General features: G+C 40.8%; 1 protein-coding gene across 9 annotated transcripts in view; it reads right to left on the bottom strand.

Moving 5' to 3' along the window:
• The window catches only part of PHACTR1 (phosphatase and actin regulator 1), a 321,265-nt gene that overhangs the window by 66,823 nt on the left and 234,808 nt on the right, over positions 1-19,634 (bottom strand). For 8 of the 9 annotated variants that reach the window (XM_054059099.1, XM_054059098.1, XM_054059101.1 and 5 more), the window contains 3 exons: positions 14,572-14,652; positions 6,401-6,586; positions 5,332-5,538 (listed from right to left, as the gene is read on the bottom strand). In XM_054059099.1, the coding sequence (XP_053915074.1) occupies positions 5,332-5,538; positions 6,401-6,586; positions 14,572-14,652 (474 nt within the window). The remainder of the gene's footprint in view (positions 1-5,331; positions 5,539-6,400; positions 6,587-14,571; positions 14,653-19,634) is intronic. The other variant, XM_054059103.1, reaches the window with a different exon arrangement.

Genomic DNA, 19,634 nt, shown 5'->3' with positions numbered 1-19,634 from the left:
TGAAGGCTGAAGCACCTGACCTGTGAGGAGAAGCTGAGGGACCAGGGTTTCTTCAGCTTGGAGAAAAGATAGCTTGCACAGGGAGTACTTAACATCAATTCTCCAATAGCTATGAGAAGGTTACCAGTAGGGTGGTGCATGGTGGGACAAGGAGAGACAGCATGCAAAAATTGAAACAAGAGATGTTCAAGACTGGATTACAATGAAAGCATTTTCCCTTTTGAGAAGAGCCAAACTGTGCAACAGGTTTGTCCAGACAGGTTGTACAGCTGGCATGCTCTAAGGTTTTCAAGGCCCAGCTGGACAAAGCCCTAAGCAACCTGGTCTGATCCCATAGCTAGTCTTGCTTTGAGCAGGATGTTGGCCTATAGACTCAGTGTGGTTCCTTCCCACCTGGATGACCGTATACTATGACCTTTGCTGTACTACACACAAGTAATACAGCCCACCATAAAGTTAATGAGTTACTCTTTAAATTCTGTCTGAATAACTAGTTCTGTAAAGTAATGTGCAAAAAAGCCCGTACAAAGAACAATATGGTCTGTTCACGAAGCTCCATAGTAGAAATGAGGTGATGTGCCTGATGTTTGCTGGCAGCATTTGGAGAAGTAGCTTTTACTTTTCCGGGTCTTCTCCCCACGAATCACTTGTGCCTGAACAGTGGGAGTCTCTTTTCTTCTTTGAGTGAGTTTTTTGAGAAGATTCATGAAATCAAGTTAGAAACTGTTCTTAAAGCTTTGCCATGTATTTACTGCTGATTACAGCAAGATCTGTAGCCATGACTACAGGGAAGATCTGAGGCAGAAATTCTTTGCTGCTCTTCTGCACCATGTATGCATCCAAAGTTCAAGTTGAATTTGGAGAACACAAGCAAAGCATGCTTAGCCTAAAGGTTGAAAAACACAGCCCTGCATGAATTCCCACACAGAGCCTTGAAGAGGGTTTTCAAAGATGAGATTTCCTTCTGGACAGATGTGTTACTTCCCTTCAGGCAGCAGCAGGCAGAGGAAGTACGGAGAGTACAACTGCATCAGGGTCCAGTTCCCCATGACAGCCTAGGGGAGCTAATGAAGGAGAGCTGTTTTTGCTCTGCTGCTCCTCCTGCAAGCACACAGTGAATAGAGAATTGCCCGTTGTGCCAACATGAATGCAACCTGTCTTCATGAATGTGGCCCACCAGAGCAGGCAGCAGGAGTTAACATACACAGAGTGCGAAGCTTGTGGATAATGTCTTGGGCTCATCCACACAGGAGTCTTCTAAGACAATTCATGGGTTATAATGCAGAAAATATTTATTGGATAAATTGTAGTAGTAAATACTTTTATGATGCTGTAACTAACAATCTGCTGTGTTGTGGCAATGCAGCAGGACACCAGGCATCCATGTTCTCACACCATATCCCTAGTTTTTCTGCATTATCAGAAGTAACTTCTGGGGACTTGTAACATTTCCTACCCTGTTAAATATTTGCCTCTAATTATGAATTAGCTCTTACTCTACAGAGACTTAACTAGAAGGATCAAGATCAGAACTAAAAGTGTGCTATGCCCTTCCTCAAAATCTTGAACAAAGAAAGCAAGAGAATGCAAAAGGCTTTTCAAAGCTTAAATACAACAGCTGAGTGACCAGATTCAACCAATGGAACACCCTAGTATAATATTAGGCTAACTTTAGGTTCACATACACTCAGATGTTGCTGAGATCTCAGCTTAGTGGCACACATTTTGCTCTCTGATGTTTTAGGGGACTTTATGGACTACTGGTGATTAAGTTGTTCAAATGGAAAATATCTAACTAATTTCAGAAAGCATTGCCTGTGCTGGTGAGAAGTAATAGCTTAATGAATCAAGACCAAAAGAAGTTTAAGCCACTGGGGTATGTTATCTATCAAATCAGGCATGACCGGTCTTCTTGTTCACTTTTGGCCATTAAAAATTTTATGATAATCTGGGGACTTTATCCCTGCAGTCCAATTAAGTTTGGTCTCAGGTGATTATTTCAGATCCTCCTAAATTTTCAATGAAGTAAGGGTGCTACAAATCTTGTAAATGTCTGGCCTCCACACCTGGATCTTGGAGAAGTAAAATGATGATAAAAACTCTGTCTATGTGTGCTGCCTAATAATAATCATATCTGAAAACCAGTGGAAGGCTCACTGGGAGGTAAATGGCCAACAGCAAAAGCAGGGAAGTGAATAAATGGTATCACAACAGTCAAGGATCATAGCTTTTTTCCTAGGGTTCTCTGTCTTCTAGGGTTGCATGGGCACTTTCACACCCAGTACTGTGATAGGGACATTCGACAGTATCATCAAGAGCATGGGAGATGGTATGAGGCAAAGCACGAAGCATTTTCAGCAGTGGTGGTGTTGTTGCTCTGCAGTCTGTTCTTGGCTCTATCCCTGTTCTTGCACTGTCCTGTCCCCCACAGTACCTCAGCCTTGAGAAGCAGCATGCAAGGTTGAGTGAGTTGTGTTTGCTAGAGGCAATTCTCTCTTCTTCTCCCCTTTAAAACAGATGATTTCTTTTCAGCCTCCCCAAAATTAAATGTGCTCCTACATGTTTATTTTAGGCCTGCTCTTTTATGTGTGTTTCTTACCAAGGGTAAGGCCATTCTTTGTCTTGGCACGGGAAGACAGATGTTTGAGATGGTTTACAAATGCTTTCAGAGTTAAGGAATGTTCCTTTTTAATTTCTAAAAGCTGTATTAAGTCCTTTGCCAAACCCACAAGTCAATCATCTTCATGTTTTCACTGAAGAACTTTGGGATAAGCTCACAGCAAGAAGGTGGTCAGACTCAAAGGAAGTTTTTCTTTCCTCAAGTTTTGCATGTAAAATATTTCTCTCTCTTTTTTTTTCTTTTGCTGCTGACAACATATCTAGTAATTTTATAATAGATGTTTGTATAAAATGTTTCTATTACATAAATTTACATATATACACACACATATATATATCTTAAGGCAGAATTTAAGAGGAGATTCTGCATTTTCAGATGTGTACCTGAACTCTTCAAAAGATCACATCTCTCCTCACAGTCTTCTTCAACAGAGCTACCAGACTATTAAACCACTACCACTCTCCATTAGCCATGCCCACTATGTTTTAATTTGTCCTTCAACCTTCTGGCAAAATCTTCAGCAGAAAAATGGGTGTGCGGCAAGAACAGAAGTGTCTTCACCTCAAATGTTATAACTCTGATTTTACTTGTTTTCTCACACACAAACTGAGAATGTCTCTGGAGTAATTAGTAAAAGAATACCATTAATTCTGCTTCTCTCTGATGAGGGTGCTTCATCAGGATTGATTGCTCATTTCCAAAGATTATACACAGCTAAAATAATTACCAGTGGAGAAGACAAGGCACCAAACAACACATATCCTCTAGACCATCAAAGTAAATGGACCCTTAAGAATAAGTTTAATACTTTTATTCATAAGGTATGTATAAATCAAGCTTTCAGTTCCACCAGGAATAACTGTCAATTAAATTAGGGCCCTATGACTAAATCTGAATCTCTGTTCCTTTTCCCTGAGGGTTCTGTATATGCACGCACAAGAGTTTACTTAGGACTGGGTGAGAAACCACTAAAGGCCACCACAAATTAAGAGAATTCACAGTTCTGTTTCACTGAAAAGTCGCCACTATGAAGCAGTTGACTTATGTTGAAAGCTTGAGCCTGATTCTACTTCATACAAAATTTCCAGCAGCAAAAAATCACACCAGAAGCCCTCATCCTTCGAGTCTTATGCTATCTCTTACAAAAGAAAGGCCTGTGAATGAAGGACATTTAGTAGCTGAGCTTTTTCTTACGCTATTCTTATTTTTTTTTTACTTCTTCTACGTTGGCCTCATTTCTGAGCAGCTCCTGTAATTGGGACAGAGTGTTATGAGAGATCATATGAAGCTGGTTTTGTCCTCACCTGAAGCCATCAATACTGCTGCTTGGCTTTGCAGCCTGCAGAACTGCCCATTCAGTTTGTAGTATAATGAAAAATAATACCCATTATGTGTAGATTTAGGCAGGGAAGAAAGTAAAGAGTTTTCACATAAAATGAACAAAACTATACAGAACGAAAATCTGTGGAAACAGAAACATGAAGTGACTACATAGAGATACAAGAGAAAACCAGAACATGCTCTTTCCTAATGAGCTCTTTCCTGACATATACTTTAACCCTAATAAAATGGGTATTAACTGTCAGAGAAGAAAAAACCCCAAACTGTAATGTATTAATATGAGCTGAACATTTATCACAGCAGTCCTGAAAGGATCAGGGCAGCACTTAACACAAGAAGACTTAATCAGTGAGACCAGACTCTGCCCCAGTACACAGATGTATACACCTCATCCTGATTCTGAGGTGCTCCCTCCTGGGCGGCAGCCGCCAATTATGAGCAGACTATTCAAAAGGTGCAAACAAGCATTTAGGGAACCTTTTTTTGATCTGTGTAAAAGTAGCCATCCTTTGCTTCAGTGGTCTAAATGAGAGACTGGAGAGAGGAGGCCCACCAATCCTCCTTCCACATGTACCTAAAGCTTTGAGTCCCAAGGAGCCTAGACATTTGTGAAAACATCTGGAACACAAAAAAGGAGCCTGCATGGCCTGCTGGTGCTAGCTGCCATGCAGTGAGAAATAAACTGCAGCATTAACTGCAGGACATCAAAATCCTGGTTATTCAGAATGGGAGCTGCCCATCATCTTCAGAACTCATCAGTGGGCAGGGAATGGAAAGGGGAGCAGTTAGGCAGTCAGTGTGAGCAGGGAAGCAAAATGGTAAGAAGCTATGGGACAGAATGGCCCGTCTAACGATCAGGGGGCCAAGTGAAAGACAAACATATGAAAAGATACAGTGTGTGCAGGAGGACCTGCCCAGATGGCAGTTGAGAGGACAAGCAACAAAGTGCAAAAAGAGAAAGCGAAACTCTCCCTTTCCACTCAACTCTCACCCTTTTTGTCATTAAAGCCATTTAAAGATTTCCTGGTATTTTCCTGATACTTCCTTTCCCAACAAAGCTCATCCTACAGTTTTTGTGGCGATAGTAAGACTTGATGATTAAGAGTGAGCAGGGTTAGGAAACACAGTGGCAGTCTTAGGTAATTACAGCTAAGAGGGAAAGCGCCCTGAAGCAACCTTGATAAAGGTATAGTCTGAAGGTGCTTAGTGATCTCTGCCCTAAGTACAACACATATACGTTACCAGTACACACAACAACAAGTGCAAACAGCGTTACAGGAGGAGAAAGGACATTGAGAACCTTGCTGTAAGGGCAGGTTTTTCCTTATAAGGGAAACGGTGGTGCTGAGGGTCCAGGAACGCCTACTTACCAGTTAAGTGGCTGGCAATCCTGGCAATAGGTTTAGGAGGCAGGGCAGGGGGCTGTTTGAGGAGGGACAACTGTTTCACTGGGGTGTCCTCATGGTCTCCAGGGAAAGCAGTAGATTTTTTTGGGGGAAGTAGCAGGACTGGCTTAGCTGTAGGATCTTGGGACAGAAGGACGCTGGATTCATTGGATGTGGGGCTTTCTTCAGACACTGGAGGACACAACCACATCATAGACGCAACAACGTTACGAGCAAAGCAGCAGTGGATACAGCCATAGTTAGACAAGAAACGCAGTGCACCAATGCAGAGTAAGAATGACTAATAGATTTCACTCAAACATCATATACCACAGAAAGGAGGAGAGAAAGAAAGAGAGAAAAAGAGAAAGAGTAACAAACATCTACACAACAGCCAAATTTCCCATTACCTCTGACAGAAGTCAGCTCCCTATGTCAGGCTGGAACATATTCTCACATCTTGAACACAAATCAAAAGCCTTAAAATCTCACATCTCAAGATGGTCTGTCACCACAGCTTGCTCAGGACCAGATATGTTAGCAAGTGGTCTCTAAACTTACCCTATGAATGTAAAAGCAGCTCATGGGGGCTACTCTATTTCAAAGAGGCCACATATCTGTACAAAATCACGGATGAACGCTTCTAGCAGTCACTTTTCCAAAACTGACCTACATTCACAACTTTCAGCATTAAGTGATGCAGAAAGAGAAGCTAACCTAGATGTATATTATTGCTGTCTCTCTGCATGGATTGGGGAAGAAGCACAAAGAGCCTCACCTAGGATAGGGCAACCATCTGTGTTTGCTACTGAGAGCTGTGTGTTGTGAACATCACCCAACAACACTCAGCAGGTAAAGGGCATGATGTTGTACCCAAGAGTTTGAAAATGCTATCAGCTCTCTGCTCCAGAGTTCATTGGCACAGCTGAGATGTAGCCACAGAGTTAGAAATCTACTCTCAAATATTGGCAAAGAGCAAGCTACTTGTTAAAAGTCAGGAACTTGTTTCAAACATCTTAAGAGTATCTAATTCACAATGTAAACAAGATGTTACCTGTCCCATCCATAATCTCTGTGGTTGGGAGCACCTCGTATGAGCAGGGTTCCCCAGATGCTGGACCTGACTCCAGTTCTGCTAGGGCTGGCAGGGATACCTGGCTGGCGCTCAGCACTTGCGCGGAGCCCAGAGGCTGTCCGTTCTCCAAAGCTCCTTCTTCATTTGGTATGGAAAGTTCCCCATCTGTTCACAGTTGGAGGAAAGCAGAAAGACAACAGAAGACACATAAATAAGATGCAGAAAGAACATTAAATGAAATGTGCTATCTCCATTAACTTGCTTGCAAATGAGTGATCTGAACTGAGATCTTGCATGTATACAGAAGACACATGGATAAGGATCAAAACAATATCGTTTGTATCCCAAAAGTACAACTTGTGCAGTTGTCTACTGTGATGTTCTGTCCACAACAGAATCATAGAAGCATAGAATAGTTAGGGTTGGAAGGGACCTTAAAGATCATCTAGTTCCAACCAGCCTGTCATGGGCAGGGACATCCCACTAAATCAGGCTGTCCAAGGCCCCATCCAACCTGGCCTTGAACACCTCCAGGGATGGGGCAGCCATAGCTTCCTTGGGCAACCTGTGCCAGTGTCTCACCACTCTCATTGGGAAGAAATTCTTCCTAATCTCTAGTCTAAATCTGCCCCTCTCCAGTCTATACCCATTCCCCCCTCGTCCTATCCCCACAAGCCTTTATGAATAGCCCCTCCCCAGCTTTCCTGTAGCCCCTTCAGGTACTGGAAGGTCGCTATAAGGTCTCCTCTGAGCCTTCTCCAGACTGAACAAGCCCAACTCTCTCAGCCTGTCCTCGTGGGGAAGGTACTTCAGCCCTCCGATCATCTTTGTAGCCCTCCTCTGGACCCATTCCAACAACTCCATATCCTTCTTAGGTTGAAGATTCCAGAACTGGACACATATTCCAGATGAGGAATAGAGGGGCAGAATCACTTCCCTCGACCTGCTGGCCATGCTTCTCTTGATGCAGCCCAGGATATGATTGGCCTTCAGGGCTGTGAACGCATATTGCCAGCTCATGTCGAGCTTCTCATCAACCAGCACCTCCAAGTGCTTCTCTGCAGGGCTGCTCTCAATCACGTCATCCCCCATTCTGTACTGAAAAAGGGGATTGCCCCGACCCAAGTGTAGGACCTTACACTTGGCCTTGTTGAACCTCATGAGGTTCTCAGAGGCCCACTTCTCCAGTCTGTTCAGGTCCCTCTGGATGACATCCCGTCTTTCCGGTGTGGTAACTACACCACTCAGCTTGGTGTCATCTGTAAACTTGCTGAGGGTGCACTCAATCTCTGGATGACACCCCGTCCTTCTGGTGTGGCAACCACACCACTTTTTTTTTTTTTTTTATAGTTTCGCTTAAGTCTGACAGCATTCCACTTGCTTTAAGAAGTTACTAAGATTTAGGAAAGATCTGTTAAATATCCGTTTTGATCCGTTGTTTACCCTAGGATGCTTATTAGGATCCATCTAAGCTGGATGGTTTCTGACCATGTTCCATCCATGGAGCCATGCAGACCCATCCAGGCCCACAAAATCTGTCTTCCCTCTGTGTATATTGAAGCTGGGAAGTCAGGAATGAGAATGGGCTGGAGCTGAAGCTACGGAGCTTTCTTAAAGAATATGAATGTACGCAGTGTATCATTTATAATATTTTAATAACAATAGACTTAATTATTTCTTCTCTCACACCATTTTTTTAATACTATAAAGGACACAGGCAAAACCACACAAGCATGTCCGCCTTTTACACACAAATATAAACATTACAGCTCCCAGCATCAAGAGTTTATATAAGGGAGAGAATAATTTTTATAGTTGCCTCCTGTAAAGGCTTGATACCAAGATAAAGCAGATTCCATTTAGAAAGCCTGTTTTTAAAGTTATTCATAATATCTGCTCTATCTGAGCAGAATTTCTGTAAAAGCAGCTGGTAGTTTCTTTCCTATCATATGCCACTTCACATTAAAAATATTAAAGAACATAAGTGAGAGATCAGATCATTCTCTATGGTGTCAACCTGCATGTTTTTTATCTCAAAATCTGTTACGCACAGCACTCTGGTACCTGGAGGCAATGATTACACGGATATCTCAATTACAGTTTTATAAAGGAAAGTGTTCAGCCCCTATGATTAGGAGTGGAAGCCTGAAAATATAACCAGAATGTGACCTTTAAATCTAAAAACCAGCAGGCAAATAAATGGACCCTAATTTTACTATGTATTTCAATTATTTTTGTAAGTCAAACTCAGGATTTCAGGATCTGGTTCTTGATTTTTGGGCGCCTCTGATCATCCATATTACTGCTCAATGTACCAAGCAGAGATATACATCACTCAAATAAGTGCACATTTTCCCCTGACAGGGCTAAGATGTGTGTAACACTTTAGAAAACAATACTGAAAAGAGAAAAAAAAATAAGTCTCACTTAAGCATCAGGATATAGAAATTAAGAAGTCTGAAAGTATGTTTGTATTCAGAATTATGTTTCTGCCTTTTAAAGCTTCTCACAGTGAGTAAAGATGGTCTTGTGCTTATTTTGAAATTATTAGAAATACCAGGGTCTTGACTTTCTTATTTTTGTTGGAGGCCTTTTTTTTTGAAGACCTGGAGAGCTATTATGGTGCACAGCCACATCATACTAGTCTGAAATATGACCCACAGCTTTCAGAGTAATCAACTGATTAGGCTATAAAGGTGGCAACGTGAATCAAAACTGAAGGTTTCCGCCAACTGCTTGCACCACAGTCTCCTAGCTGCTGTGATCATTCAATACAAACCTGTTTATTTTCCTAGGTGGCAAAAATCAAGCAACAGTTCAGCCAGTATTTAAACTGAATATTTTTCAACTTAGGTTTTTGGGTGGAAATGCTATGTGTTCTGTGCTTGCTATGCCTCTCTCTGTCTCTCTGTGTCTCCTATAAACATACACCTTTACAAGTCTTTGGAACATGGTCTGTTCTTTTCTCAGTTTCCTGGTTTCGTGAAAAAGCATAACTGTTTCTTAGGCAAAGCAACTGTTTCCTCAATGAAAGGCAGTGGCTGTGTCCAGTAACATACATTAATTCAGTGCAAGACTGAATTCGACCATAACTGTGAGCAGACAAAAAGTATGTATGATAAACCCAGTAACATTTAGTTTTTGGAGGGATATCTGCAGGTTTTTAATTAAGTGGGACGACTATCATAACATGCTAAGCACTTTAACTTGCTGCCTTAAGTGCACCTTGCACTTCTCAAGGTATTTTCAGCATGATTTAAGAAGATATCATTCAAATGACCCGTGGAAGGTTTACGATTGCAAAAAAGTAAAACGTGAGATAAAATTTTGGCTTCTATTTTTTGTTATAACAACAAGCATGACAGCTTTCTCTACTGATAGCATAACCTCTTTTAATCTTCCATCTGAATATCTCCGATCTTCAATTAGACTCTAAAACTTGTCCTTGGATTTGACTGAAATAATCAGATACGACACAGAATCCTCACTGAAATATACACCCTAAATCAGATCTCTCTTAAAGAGGAGCTACATAGGGAGCTGCTCAAGTACAGCAAACAGATCAAAGATGTGGATAAAATTTGTAAACTGAACAATATCTTAGTGTGAATTAATCCTGGATCAGAGACATGCTTGACAATCAGATATAAAAGGCAAATTACTTATTATTTTTAAAGTACTAAAAACTATTCTGGTTAGCTGACATATAATTGAAAAGAAGCCTGGTAATGCAATTATTACATACACATGGATGAATCAATTACAATTCAGGAACTGGCTATGAGTTTAAAGTTAATTTTGCACAGTGATAAAATATGTAATCTTTTGTTCTCATACTTCTTAAGTCCTCTACCGTGTTCTCACAGAGCCTGTTGCTACTTAGTGAAGAATTCCCTAAATTCATGAGCTTTGATAATACTGTCTGAGTGTGAATCAGCTGCATCTGGACAGGACCAGAGAGAGTAACTGGACCTCTGCAGTAACAGGAGTACATGAAGCCTGTTCTTCTGTTACACAAGAGGCTTTGCACACCTGAAGTCACTGAAGAAACAGGACCTCAGAGGAAACTGATGCAGAGGCCTCCATCCAGACACTTTGACTCACCTTGACTTGTGAAAATAACAGCATGGGGTGGAAGCCCAGAGACGCACAGATGATATGTTCAAAACATGTGGTCCCTACACATGGTTTGCACTCCTTAACACATTTCCACTTTTGGTCATTTTTTAAAAATTGCCTGGTGCAAAGTAGCCTGCAGTGCATCATGCTGATTGGTACAGGTCAACCCTTTCGTTGTTTCTTTACACCAGAGCTCTGCCTACCCTCCCACCATGTCTTTTCATCAGAACCCTGTGGACTAGTGAACTTCTTGCATGTTTGAAAAGTGCTGTGCTCATGCGCTCCTTTCCCAGACATATGACTAAGGAAGCCGAAATGATGAGCAGAGTTCGAAAACCTGGATTTTTTTCCACTTTGGCTTGTCTCCTTCAGTACTTGCCTGCTCTCAAGTAAGACTGTCCAGGCAAGCATTCTTAATGCCAAAGGCTAGCAAGGGCAGAGAGAAATTCACGTCCTTCTCTGCCATGGCCCCCATGGGATAGAGGAAGAAAAACTGAGTACTATTGCATTTTGTCAAGAGCTGTCCCTGGGGCTGCTTCCTAGCCTTGGTGGCACGGTGGCTAGGATCCTCCTTGACTTCAGTCTCTAAGCAGACCCCCGATTTTGTGGGATCCTGTGGAGTCTGAGACAGGCTGACATATGGATGTCCTCCCTGCTTCTGGAGGAGTCCAAATACTTTCAACATATTGAAATTGCAGCTCCATTGGCTCTGCTGGCTACCATGCCTTCCTCCTTGCTTTACTACCAAAGCCACTTCTTCAAACTTATGCTCGCACGCTGCCACAAAACCTGGCCTAGCACATAAGTGCAACACTTCCAAATTCTGTCAGGATTTAGGTAACCTGAAATGTGTGTCTATATTCATTGTTTTGACTAGATAGAGAGTACAAAAATATAGAAGTATAAAAGATGAAGACTGCTCATGCTTCTTGCAGAACCACTGCACCATTACCACTGAAGCAGGCAATCAGTACACACTCACATTCAGAAATTTCTCTCTACAGTCAATGTCATCTATGTTCAGATAAAAGAAGAGGTATCAAAACACTACAAGTAGATTTCATTCTTTGACTGGCACTATGGAACAGTGGGTAATTCTGAAAACAGATGCTTTTGGGACAGTTGCACCGTCATGTGAAAATCAAAGCTGTTTATGTGTGGGAGCAAAGGTACAGCAAAAGTATGAGTTCTTCTAAATGCTGTGGTGTGTTCTCAGTTGAAGATGGAAACTGTATTTTTAACCTCTCAGTCCACAAACTATTAGAACAGCAGGTGCCTCATCAGATACTCCTTCAACTTACCATTTTCCCAAAAGTACATAGTATTTGAAAAGATTACAACCTTTGCCTACATTTTCAAAAGACTCAAGTCACGGAAAACTGGAAATGGAAGATGACAGAAACCGATTCAGTTGGGAGTCTGGCCCTTGCCAAGAAAAAAGCTCTCTGCAGTTCAGTCTGGAGTGGTTTCACTTTAAGCACAGGTGTCCCTGAAGTTATAAAAGCATTTCTTGTTTCCCAAATATAGCAGCTGGAATATGGTGACTCTCCCATGTGTGAACACTATGACTGACTGTGCTCTGCTAACTTTTACCTACTGGATGCTCTGAAAAGCCAGAAGCAAACAGGTCAGAATGTCATTTTAAACAGCAGGCAACTAAATAGCTAATTTGTTTTTCTTTAAAATAGAAGACATGATAAAACCAATAACAAGCACACTGCAAGCTCCAGATTATTTTGGGTTTGGGTCAGTCTATCTATGTTAAGTTCCCTTTGTTCTGTATGGATTTTTTTCAAGAAAGAAAAAGACAAAATTACTCACTCAAGTGCTGATTCTGTCTACTTTGTCCACCTCTTAGGAAAGGGAGACAAAGAAATTTAACACTATGGCTATTCCTATTGTCTGTGCAAGGTACCTCTTGGCCTGGAAGGCACTACCATCATAAAATAAAGCATTCTGCTATGAAGTTCTAAAATCTGCTGTGTTTTCTTGAATGATTAGAGATGACTTAAATGGAATTACAAGGAAAATACTACTTCCACTTAAGGTTCGCAGTAAGATAGAATATCCTTTATTTGAATTTCTCTTACACCACTGAAGGAAATACTGGGTTTACTTTACAAATCTCGCCTTACTCATATCTTTGTATCATCAAAGCTACTCAATCACTGCTAGTTTCCTTGTATATTACCACTGTTCTCTCTGCCCTGCCTCTTTCCTTCAAGGAGGGCTACCAATTCTCAGCTCATTGTGTTTGCAACCAGCAGGAAATAACGTAAGATACTGGATGAGAAGTCCTGGTGGTTTGCGTTGTGGTTTCCCTTCTAGTGGCACCTGATAACGAAGAAGTCTGATGGCTCTGCTTCTTGCACTGGAAATAGGATTAAGCAGCATGTGTTTCGACCAGCTTTTTCTGGTATTAAAAGGTGAACAATTACGATAAAAAGCAATCAGTTTCTTTTTTTTCAGATGAAGACCTCCAGATCGCTTAGCATCTGCTTCACAATACGATACAGAAGATTACAAACTTAGAGCATTAGAGCATTATATGATAAATGGAGAAAGCTGTAATGCTTTGGTAGCAATATGGAGGGCAAGGTCAGGCTGCATAGGAAAGATTTTTCCTGGGATGCCTTTTGGTATGTGTAGGGACAGGTCAGAAAGTAGCTAAGTGTGGGATGTGATGCAGGGATGAAGGAAGCACACTGCAGAAGTCAGCGTGACTGAAGGCTGGCTTCCAAGCTGGCCAGGACACTGAACTGGGAGTTACATCCTGGGCTCCCCTAGGATGCGGCACACTTGGTGGGACAACCTGTACCGTGACTTGCTGTCAGCGAGGATGCCTGCCTCATGGCTGCGGATCTGAGCTGAGTCATACTTCAAAATGTGGAAAACCCAAAGCAGTGAGAAGGGCAAACCTTTTGCCAGGAGTTATTTCTATCCAGATGTTGCATCTAGGATGACTTCCAAGCCAGCAGGCCATAGTAAGAACACAGGCAGGATTAGATCTAAAGGATAAGAAGCATCTAAAATACATAACGCGTAAAAACTGTAGAAGTTAATGACATATTTACTTGTTTTTTCCAAGTGTTTTCCTTTTTTCCTCTTTTAAATCATTTCCCCTTTCTCAATAAGCTAAACTAAAAAAGTAGGTAGCAGACTTAAATGCTCCAGACTTTGTAAGATAGACCCTACTTCTGATAGACTTTATAAGGTATATACTGTACTTCTAATATATGTGAATGTTTATAACTTCTATTGACTTCTAACAGATTTTGTTCTGGTATTGTTAAAGACTTTGAATTAATGAGGCTTTAAAGTAAATGTATAAGTTCTATTGAAGTTAAGAGGCAAATTTGGCATGTCTTTATATAATTTGCTGACTTAATTGCCTTAGTTATTGACAAGGGAAGAAGCAAAACAAACAAAAGCTGCCATTAGAGATTGGCACATACCTAATAGATGCCAAATATATGTTGCATTACCACTGTAAAACACTGGTGTTCATAAAATAATGTCGTTTTGCATAAATAATACATTACCAACTCAACAAATTAATTATTCTAAACAAGGAATTATTATTACATCTACTGAGCTGTTTCAAGGAGAGTGCACCATTCCATGCTTGCCAATATCCAAAACCTTCAGATGTTTCCCTTTTCCACCACAGTTAATCCCAGAGTGACTCAACCAGACAATGCTAACACATGCAGGCACAGACTCACTCCATCTCCACACAGCCTGGATGCCCAGCTGTTTTGCGGCAAGTGGCTCCCGAACGCTGCCATGATTTATATTTCTACTGCTTTACATTTCTAATTAGCTTTCAGTTTGATTTGCTAGATAACTATCATACGTATCCAATGGGGAAGGCCAGCCCACAGTGAAATCAAAAGAGATGTTTGGAGACCTTATTCCGCACAGTCCTGCAATTCAGGACTGTGTTCCCAGTTCTTTATGTTACAATAATGTAATATCTGGCCATAAAACTATATGGGATGTCAATTTGATGTTGTGAAAAGAACACTTACCTTTATCAAAAATTTCTTTCAGCACTCCTCGTTTTATAAGCTCCTCTCTGCTTTGCCTCATTGATATTTTTCTTTCCAAAGCTGTAAGCAAAGGAGAAGGGTCAATATAAACAGAAAAGAGAAGTGATTGTTTTAAAAGGCTCTATACCTTTTAAGGCATTTTTAAACTGCTTATTTTTGTCTTCAAGTAAGTGGCAAATTAGCATCTCAAAATAAAGGCTACTGGCAGTCCAGAGAATCTGCCTGCTGCCGTAGCATAGCTGTTATTGACAGAAATGACTATAGACTGACTGATTTGAGGGCATGCCTGCACTCCAATTGCTTAATTTTGACACATGACCAAAGCGTTGCTGTGGAGAGTTAGAGACAGCAAACGGACAAAAAGGTAATTAGTGCAGAAGCTGGAGATGGGAAGTTAAGAAAGGAGGCAAGGTGAAGGATCACACCAGTGAAAGACGTGGTCATGGACCGTCCTCAGGCAACAGAAGAGGACTGGCACCTCTGCTGCCCTGAAGCCAAGGCTTGTTCCGTATTAACTCCAGTGAGAGCAGAGTAAGAAGTCTGGAATAATGTAAAAATAAAAAAGAGCTATTTAATGGAGCCTTCTCCTCCTTGGAGAGCATTTCCCCCAACAAACACTGTAAATGAAGGGAACTCCATAAGACACTGCAATTCACACCAGGTCTGAACAGCCAGAGTCCTGTATTGCCTGCTTGGAGTCCGTGATGACTGGGGGCGCAAAATGACAGACAGAAATTTCATGTTTGTTTAGTTCAGCAGTAATTAAACAATATCCAATTAACCAAAACACCACAAACGACATGCATTCAGGCCAAGAGCCGAAAATCAGCAAGCAAGGGGCACAAGAAGTGATGTGCAGGAGTGGCTGTGACTGCACTCGTTCTGTGAGAAACGTGCCAGTGTCTGCCAAAAAAGAGGCACAGTCAAGGGCGAATCGCTTCTGCCATATGCTCTCCTATCAGACCCAGTGCAGATTACAGATGCATGCATGCACAAATGAACTGAAACTCAGCATCTACAGTCTGCCCAAGGCAAATTTAAAGCAAAAGAGGCTCTGAAACCCCCCTCTCCATCCCTGAAAACATGAGGGTGTAACCTTTTCTGTCACTGTTGCATGTTGTCATCCCAAGGGCAAAGTGTATTTGGTGAATTAGCTATGCTTACACTGACACACTGCACTCATTGCAACTTATTTGCTGTCAGACATGTACAGCTTAATGTGAACAGCGCCAGCTCTGCTTCGCATTTCTCCATAGGATAAATTTAGGTTTCCTCAATTTAAAATCAGTTTTGAACATGAATTCTTCGGGACAAAGAAGGTCAGTAGGTACCATCAGTAGCTAATAAAAACTCTGGTAAGCCCTAAATACACTCAGCATCGATGAGAATTAATGGTAGGTCCCTTTTCTAAGGCAGAAGACCCTACACTTGTTAGCCAGCCACACAGTACTGTTTTATTTTTGAGGCTGTTAAGATAACAGTCACAGCACTTTCCAGAGTGCCTTAGTCCTATTTGAAGAAGTGCTTTAAGCACCTCACTGGCTTTCAATGATTTTGACTTCCAAGCTTCTAATATGCTTTTGAAAAGAAATGCCCAACAATCAGACTGTGCAGGCATGTTGCAGACTGCTCCCCAACCCACCTTGTCCTTACACTGAAGGAGCCTTTTTCTAGTATAGTATATAAAACTTTTCCCCTGCCTGCCTTAAGAATAACTGCCCTCCAAGAAAAGCTAAAACAGGATACAGGTAACTCAGGAGCTTTCTCCCACCAAATAAATTGTTAAAACTGTGGCAGGCACCCAACACCTCATCCAGCAGTTCTGGGAAAGTGTTATTTTCTGTCAGTGTAAGCAGCAAACAGCATCCAGTCTGCCTGAGCTTGTTCTTTAGTGGGAAATCAAGTTGGGTGAAACTGCAGCAAAGCAGTAGTTTCTGCATATAGACAACAGCACAGCCCAGAAAACACAGGTAAACACTGCTGTTTCTGTACTTTACCTTAAACAGCTAAGTAACAGATCCACTTTTTACACACAAATTCACTGTCGGCCACCCAGGTTCACCATCACACCCTCCTGCCTATTCAACAATTGACGATGCAGGGTACCAGTGTTACTACTGCCTCCATGGCTAGGAAGTCATCACATTATTAAAGTAGGGGTAAGAAACACAGCAATTTTGTGGACTTAAGGCTTTCGGGGAACTGACTGCTACAGTGCGCTAGTAAGACATTTTGATGAAGAGCAGGAGCATCTTTCCCAAAACGATTGCTGGGCAAGACACACAAGTATCAACTAAGACTTCTCAAAGTCACCAACTATTTCTGCAGTGCAGCAGAATTTTGAAGATAAAATATATTTTTGGAAGACAACAGTTCTTTTTCAGATACTCCCTTTTAGTTGCAATCAGCTTCTGCTCAAGAATGAAAAAATGACCCTCTAGTTTGAAGCTCAGACTAAAGTAACTTTTTCAGTTTCCAAATCCTTTCTAAGTAGGTACAGGATTGAAAGTATTATTTATTTTTCTGCTAAGCCAGTTTAATTAATAAGATATTTAGAGGAAGGGCATGCTGGGTTAAAAGCAGCACTGAATGACGATAACAGATGTTATACTAAAAGTGTAGATTATGCTGCCTTTCTTTAATACAATTCTTTCTCCCAAACAAGTCTCGTACATTTAAGTGCATAAACTGCTATGCTGTAGCTGGATCAGGTGGAAAAAAAAATCACAAGTGCTTAGATGCAGAACTCATTAGGGTCTAACAGCCTGAACAATGAAATGCTTCAATGTGTCTGAATTTCTTTGGCAAAGATTGCCTGTTCTTTTAGGAAGGATTTTCTTTTTGAGCAGAATGCTGATAAAGAATAAATTCATTCACTCTTCACTGAGACGTGATCCATTCACAGCAGAGGATAAATAAAAACCTCTGAATTAATTAATTCATTAATTAATAAATCCTTGATTCACAAGAAACTTGTAAATTCTGTGATGGGAAAAAATTAAATATAATTAATATTTAACAAAAGATGTATTACTTCATTGCTGATTTTCCTTGGTGATTAAACCTAATTTTGTTAATTTGTACAATCTTCCAGGAAATTAGAAATAAGCATTAAGCCCTTTTTATGGGGTTTACTTATGCCAGAAACTCTTCTTAATAAATTTATCCATTCTCTAAGAAACTCCCAGTTACTAGTTTATAGAAGTAAGCATATGTGTAATTTATGGTATAAATATACAGATTTCACCAGCATGCTCTACAGCATGCTATTTCTTCTAAGCTCTGATAAAGAAACAGTAGCAAACGTTCCTATTAATGTTTCTGAGCTGGTGTTTTTGAACTTGTCCCTCAGGAGCAGCACCCCCTCCACTGTTCAGGCAAAGCTTTTCTCTGTGGCAGACCCATTAAGATCAGTAAAGCCTTGACAGGGTCAGTAGGATTTCCTGTCCCTCTGTTCTGGAAATCAAGTACAGTTTTGTCTTTATTCCTTTAATAAGCCATTGCGCTCCATGACGGCAGTGATCATGGACTGCTGAGAACGTGAAGCTCGCTGCTGTCTCTGTGCCAAGCGCTTCTGCTGCTGCTCCATTAAGTAATCAAAGAGGTTTATGTATCCAGGTTAATGTGTAACCTTTCCGTCCCTCCTACCCTTCCCCCCAAGAGCAAAACATTTCAGATGAACTCTTTCAGACTGAATCTAAAAGGGCATAAACTGGTTGCCTTTGTATAACTTGTCATGTTACTGCTTAAACCAAGGAGTGGACTAAATAAACAAGTCCTGCCCTTTCTTTGGTTGTTTTTGACAACCAAAGCAAGACCCCGGTTTGTGCCAGCCAGGTGAATCTTTACTTCACTTTTTTTCCTGAGGTTGCCCTTGGCCTCTTTCTTAAAAAGCACTGAGGGTTGCTTTGCATTAATTCTATATAATAATGATATATATAATTGAATTGTATATAATAATCATATATAAATTTTCATGATAATTTTAGGAAGAAAGGTTGTTATAGGAATGGAGCAGAAGCTTTCTAGTGCATCAATTATATTTGGATTCAATAGGCAGAAATTTGCTTTGCTAATAATTCAGATCTGAATAACGAGAAACAAGTAAACCAACTGCTTTGCATAGTGTTAAGATTTGCTAATAATCCAGATCTGAATAATTAGAAACACATATAATAAACCAATTGCTTTGCACAGTAACAACCATCAATATTTCCTTTTGACTTGTAAGGAAGGAGAGATTTTCAGACATGATGGATTATGTACTAAAGCGTGTTACATCAACTTGAAATTCTATGTAGACTTTCTTGACAATCAAATGGAGCAGGATGGAACCGATATAAATTTTTACGCTGTGAGCCTCTGCCTCTCAGTTGGTCTTCTTGTATATAAAGAGAAAGTCTTAGACGTGATTTATGTCAGCATAATGTACTCATCTAAAATAAGCTGAGTGGCATCTTAGAAATGCCTGTTAAGTCTTTACTGACCATAAAGGAAGCAAAGGGTGAGTAGCTACAATAAAGATGTATAAAATAAGGGCTGAATCCACTCCTGAAATAAAAACTGACTGAAGAGGGCAGTTTAAATAAAAGAAGTGCTGCTGCAGATGCAAGTCTCAAACAGAGCTGAGGAAAATGTAGATGTGTCAGCTCACACAGGGTTTTTCACAAAATCCATTAATTTTGGGATTGTTTCAACAGCTGTAGCATGACACCCACCATCGCTGCTTTGAGCTTGAGGTTTGACCAATGCCAAAACATAGCTTGGCTGAAATTTTTTGCTTTTCTCAATTCTAGATATGAATTTTGCTTGGCTTCAGACACTCGTAAGTCTCTTGAAGCCTGAGGGGAAAAAAATATTCCAACACGTTTCTGAATCTTTGAGATCTGATATTCCTTACAGAAGTTTTGTGTCTGTCTAATCTCAGCTTGAGTTTTCCTATAACAGCACCATCCATGAAATCTGATTCAGACAGACTGCTACCTAGAAAGGATTAGGAGCCCATTTTTGTCTGTGATGTTTGAACACGGCATTTCTTGTTC

Source organism: Cuculus canorus, chromosome 2 (assembly GCF_017976375.1).
Source record: "Cuculus canorus isolate bCucCan1 chromosome 2, bCucCan1.pri, whole genome shotgun sequence".
In the NCBI taxonomy this organism is placed as follows: Eukaryota; Metazoa; Chordata; class Aves; order Cuculiformes; family Cuculidae; genus Cuculus; species Cuculus canorus.
The sequence above is the reverse complement of the archived record's forward strand: the minus strand, read 5'-3'. Positions and strand labels throughout refer to the sequence as shown.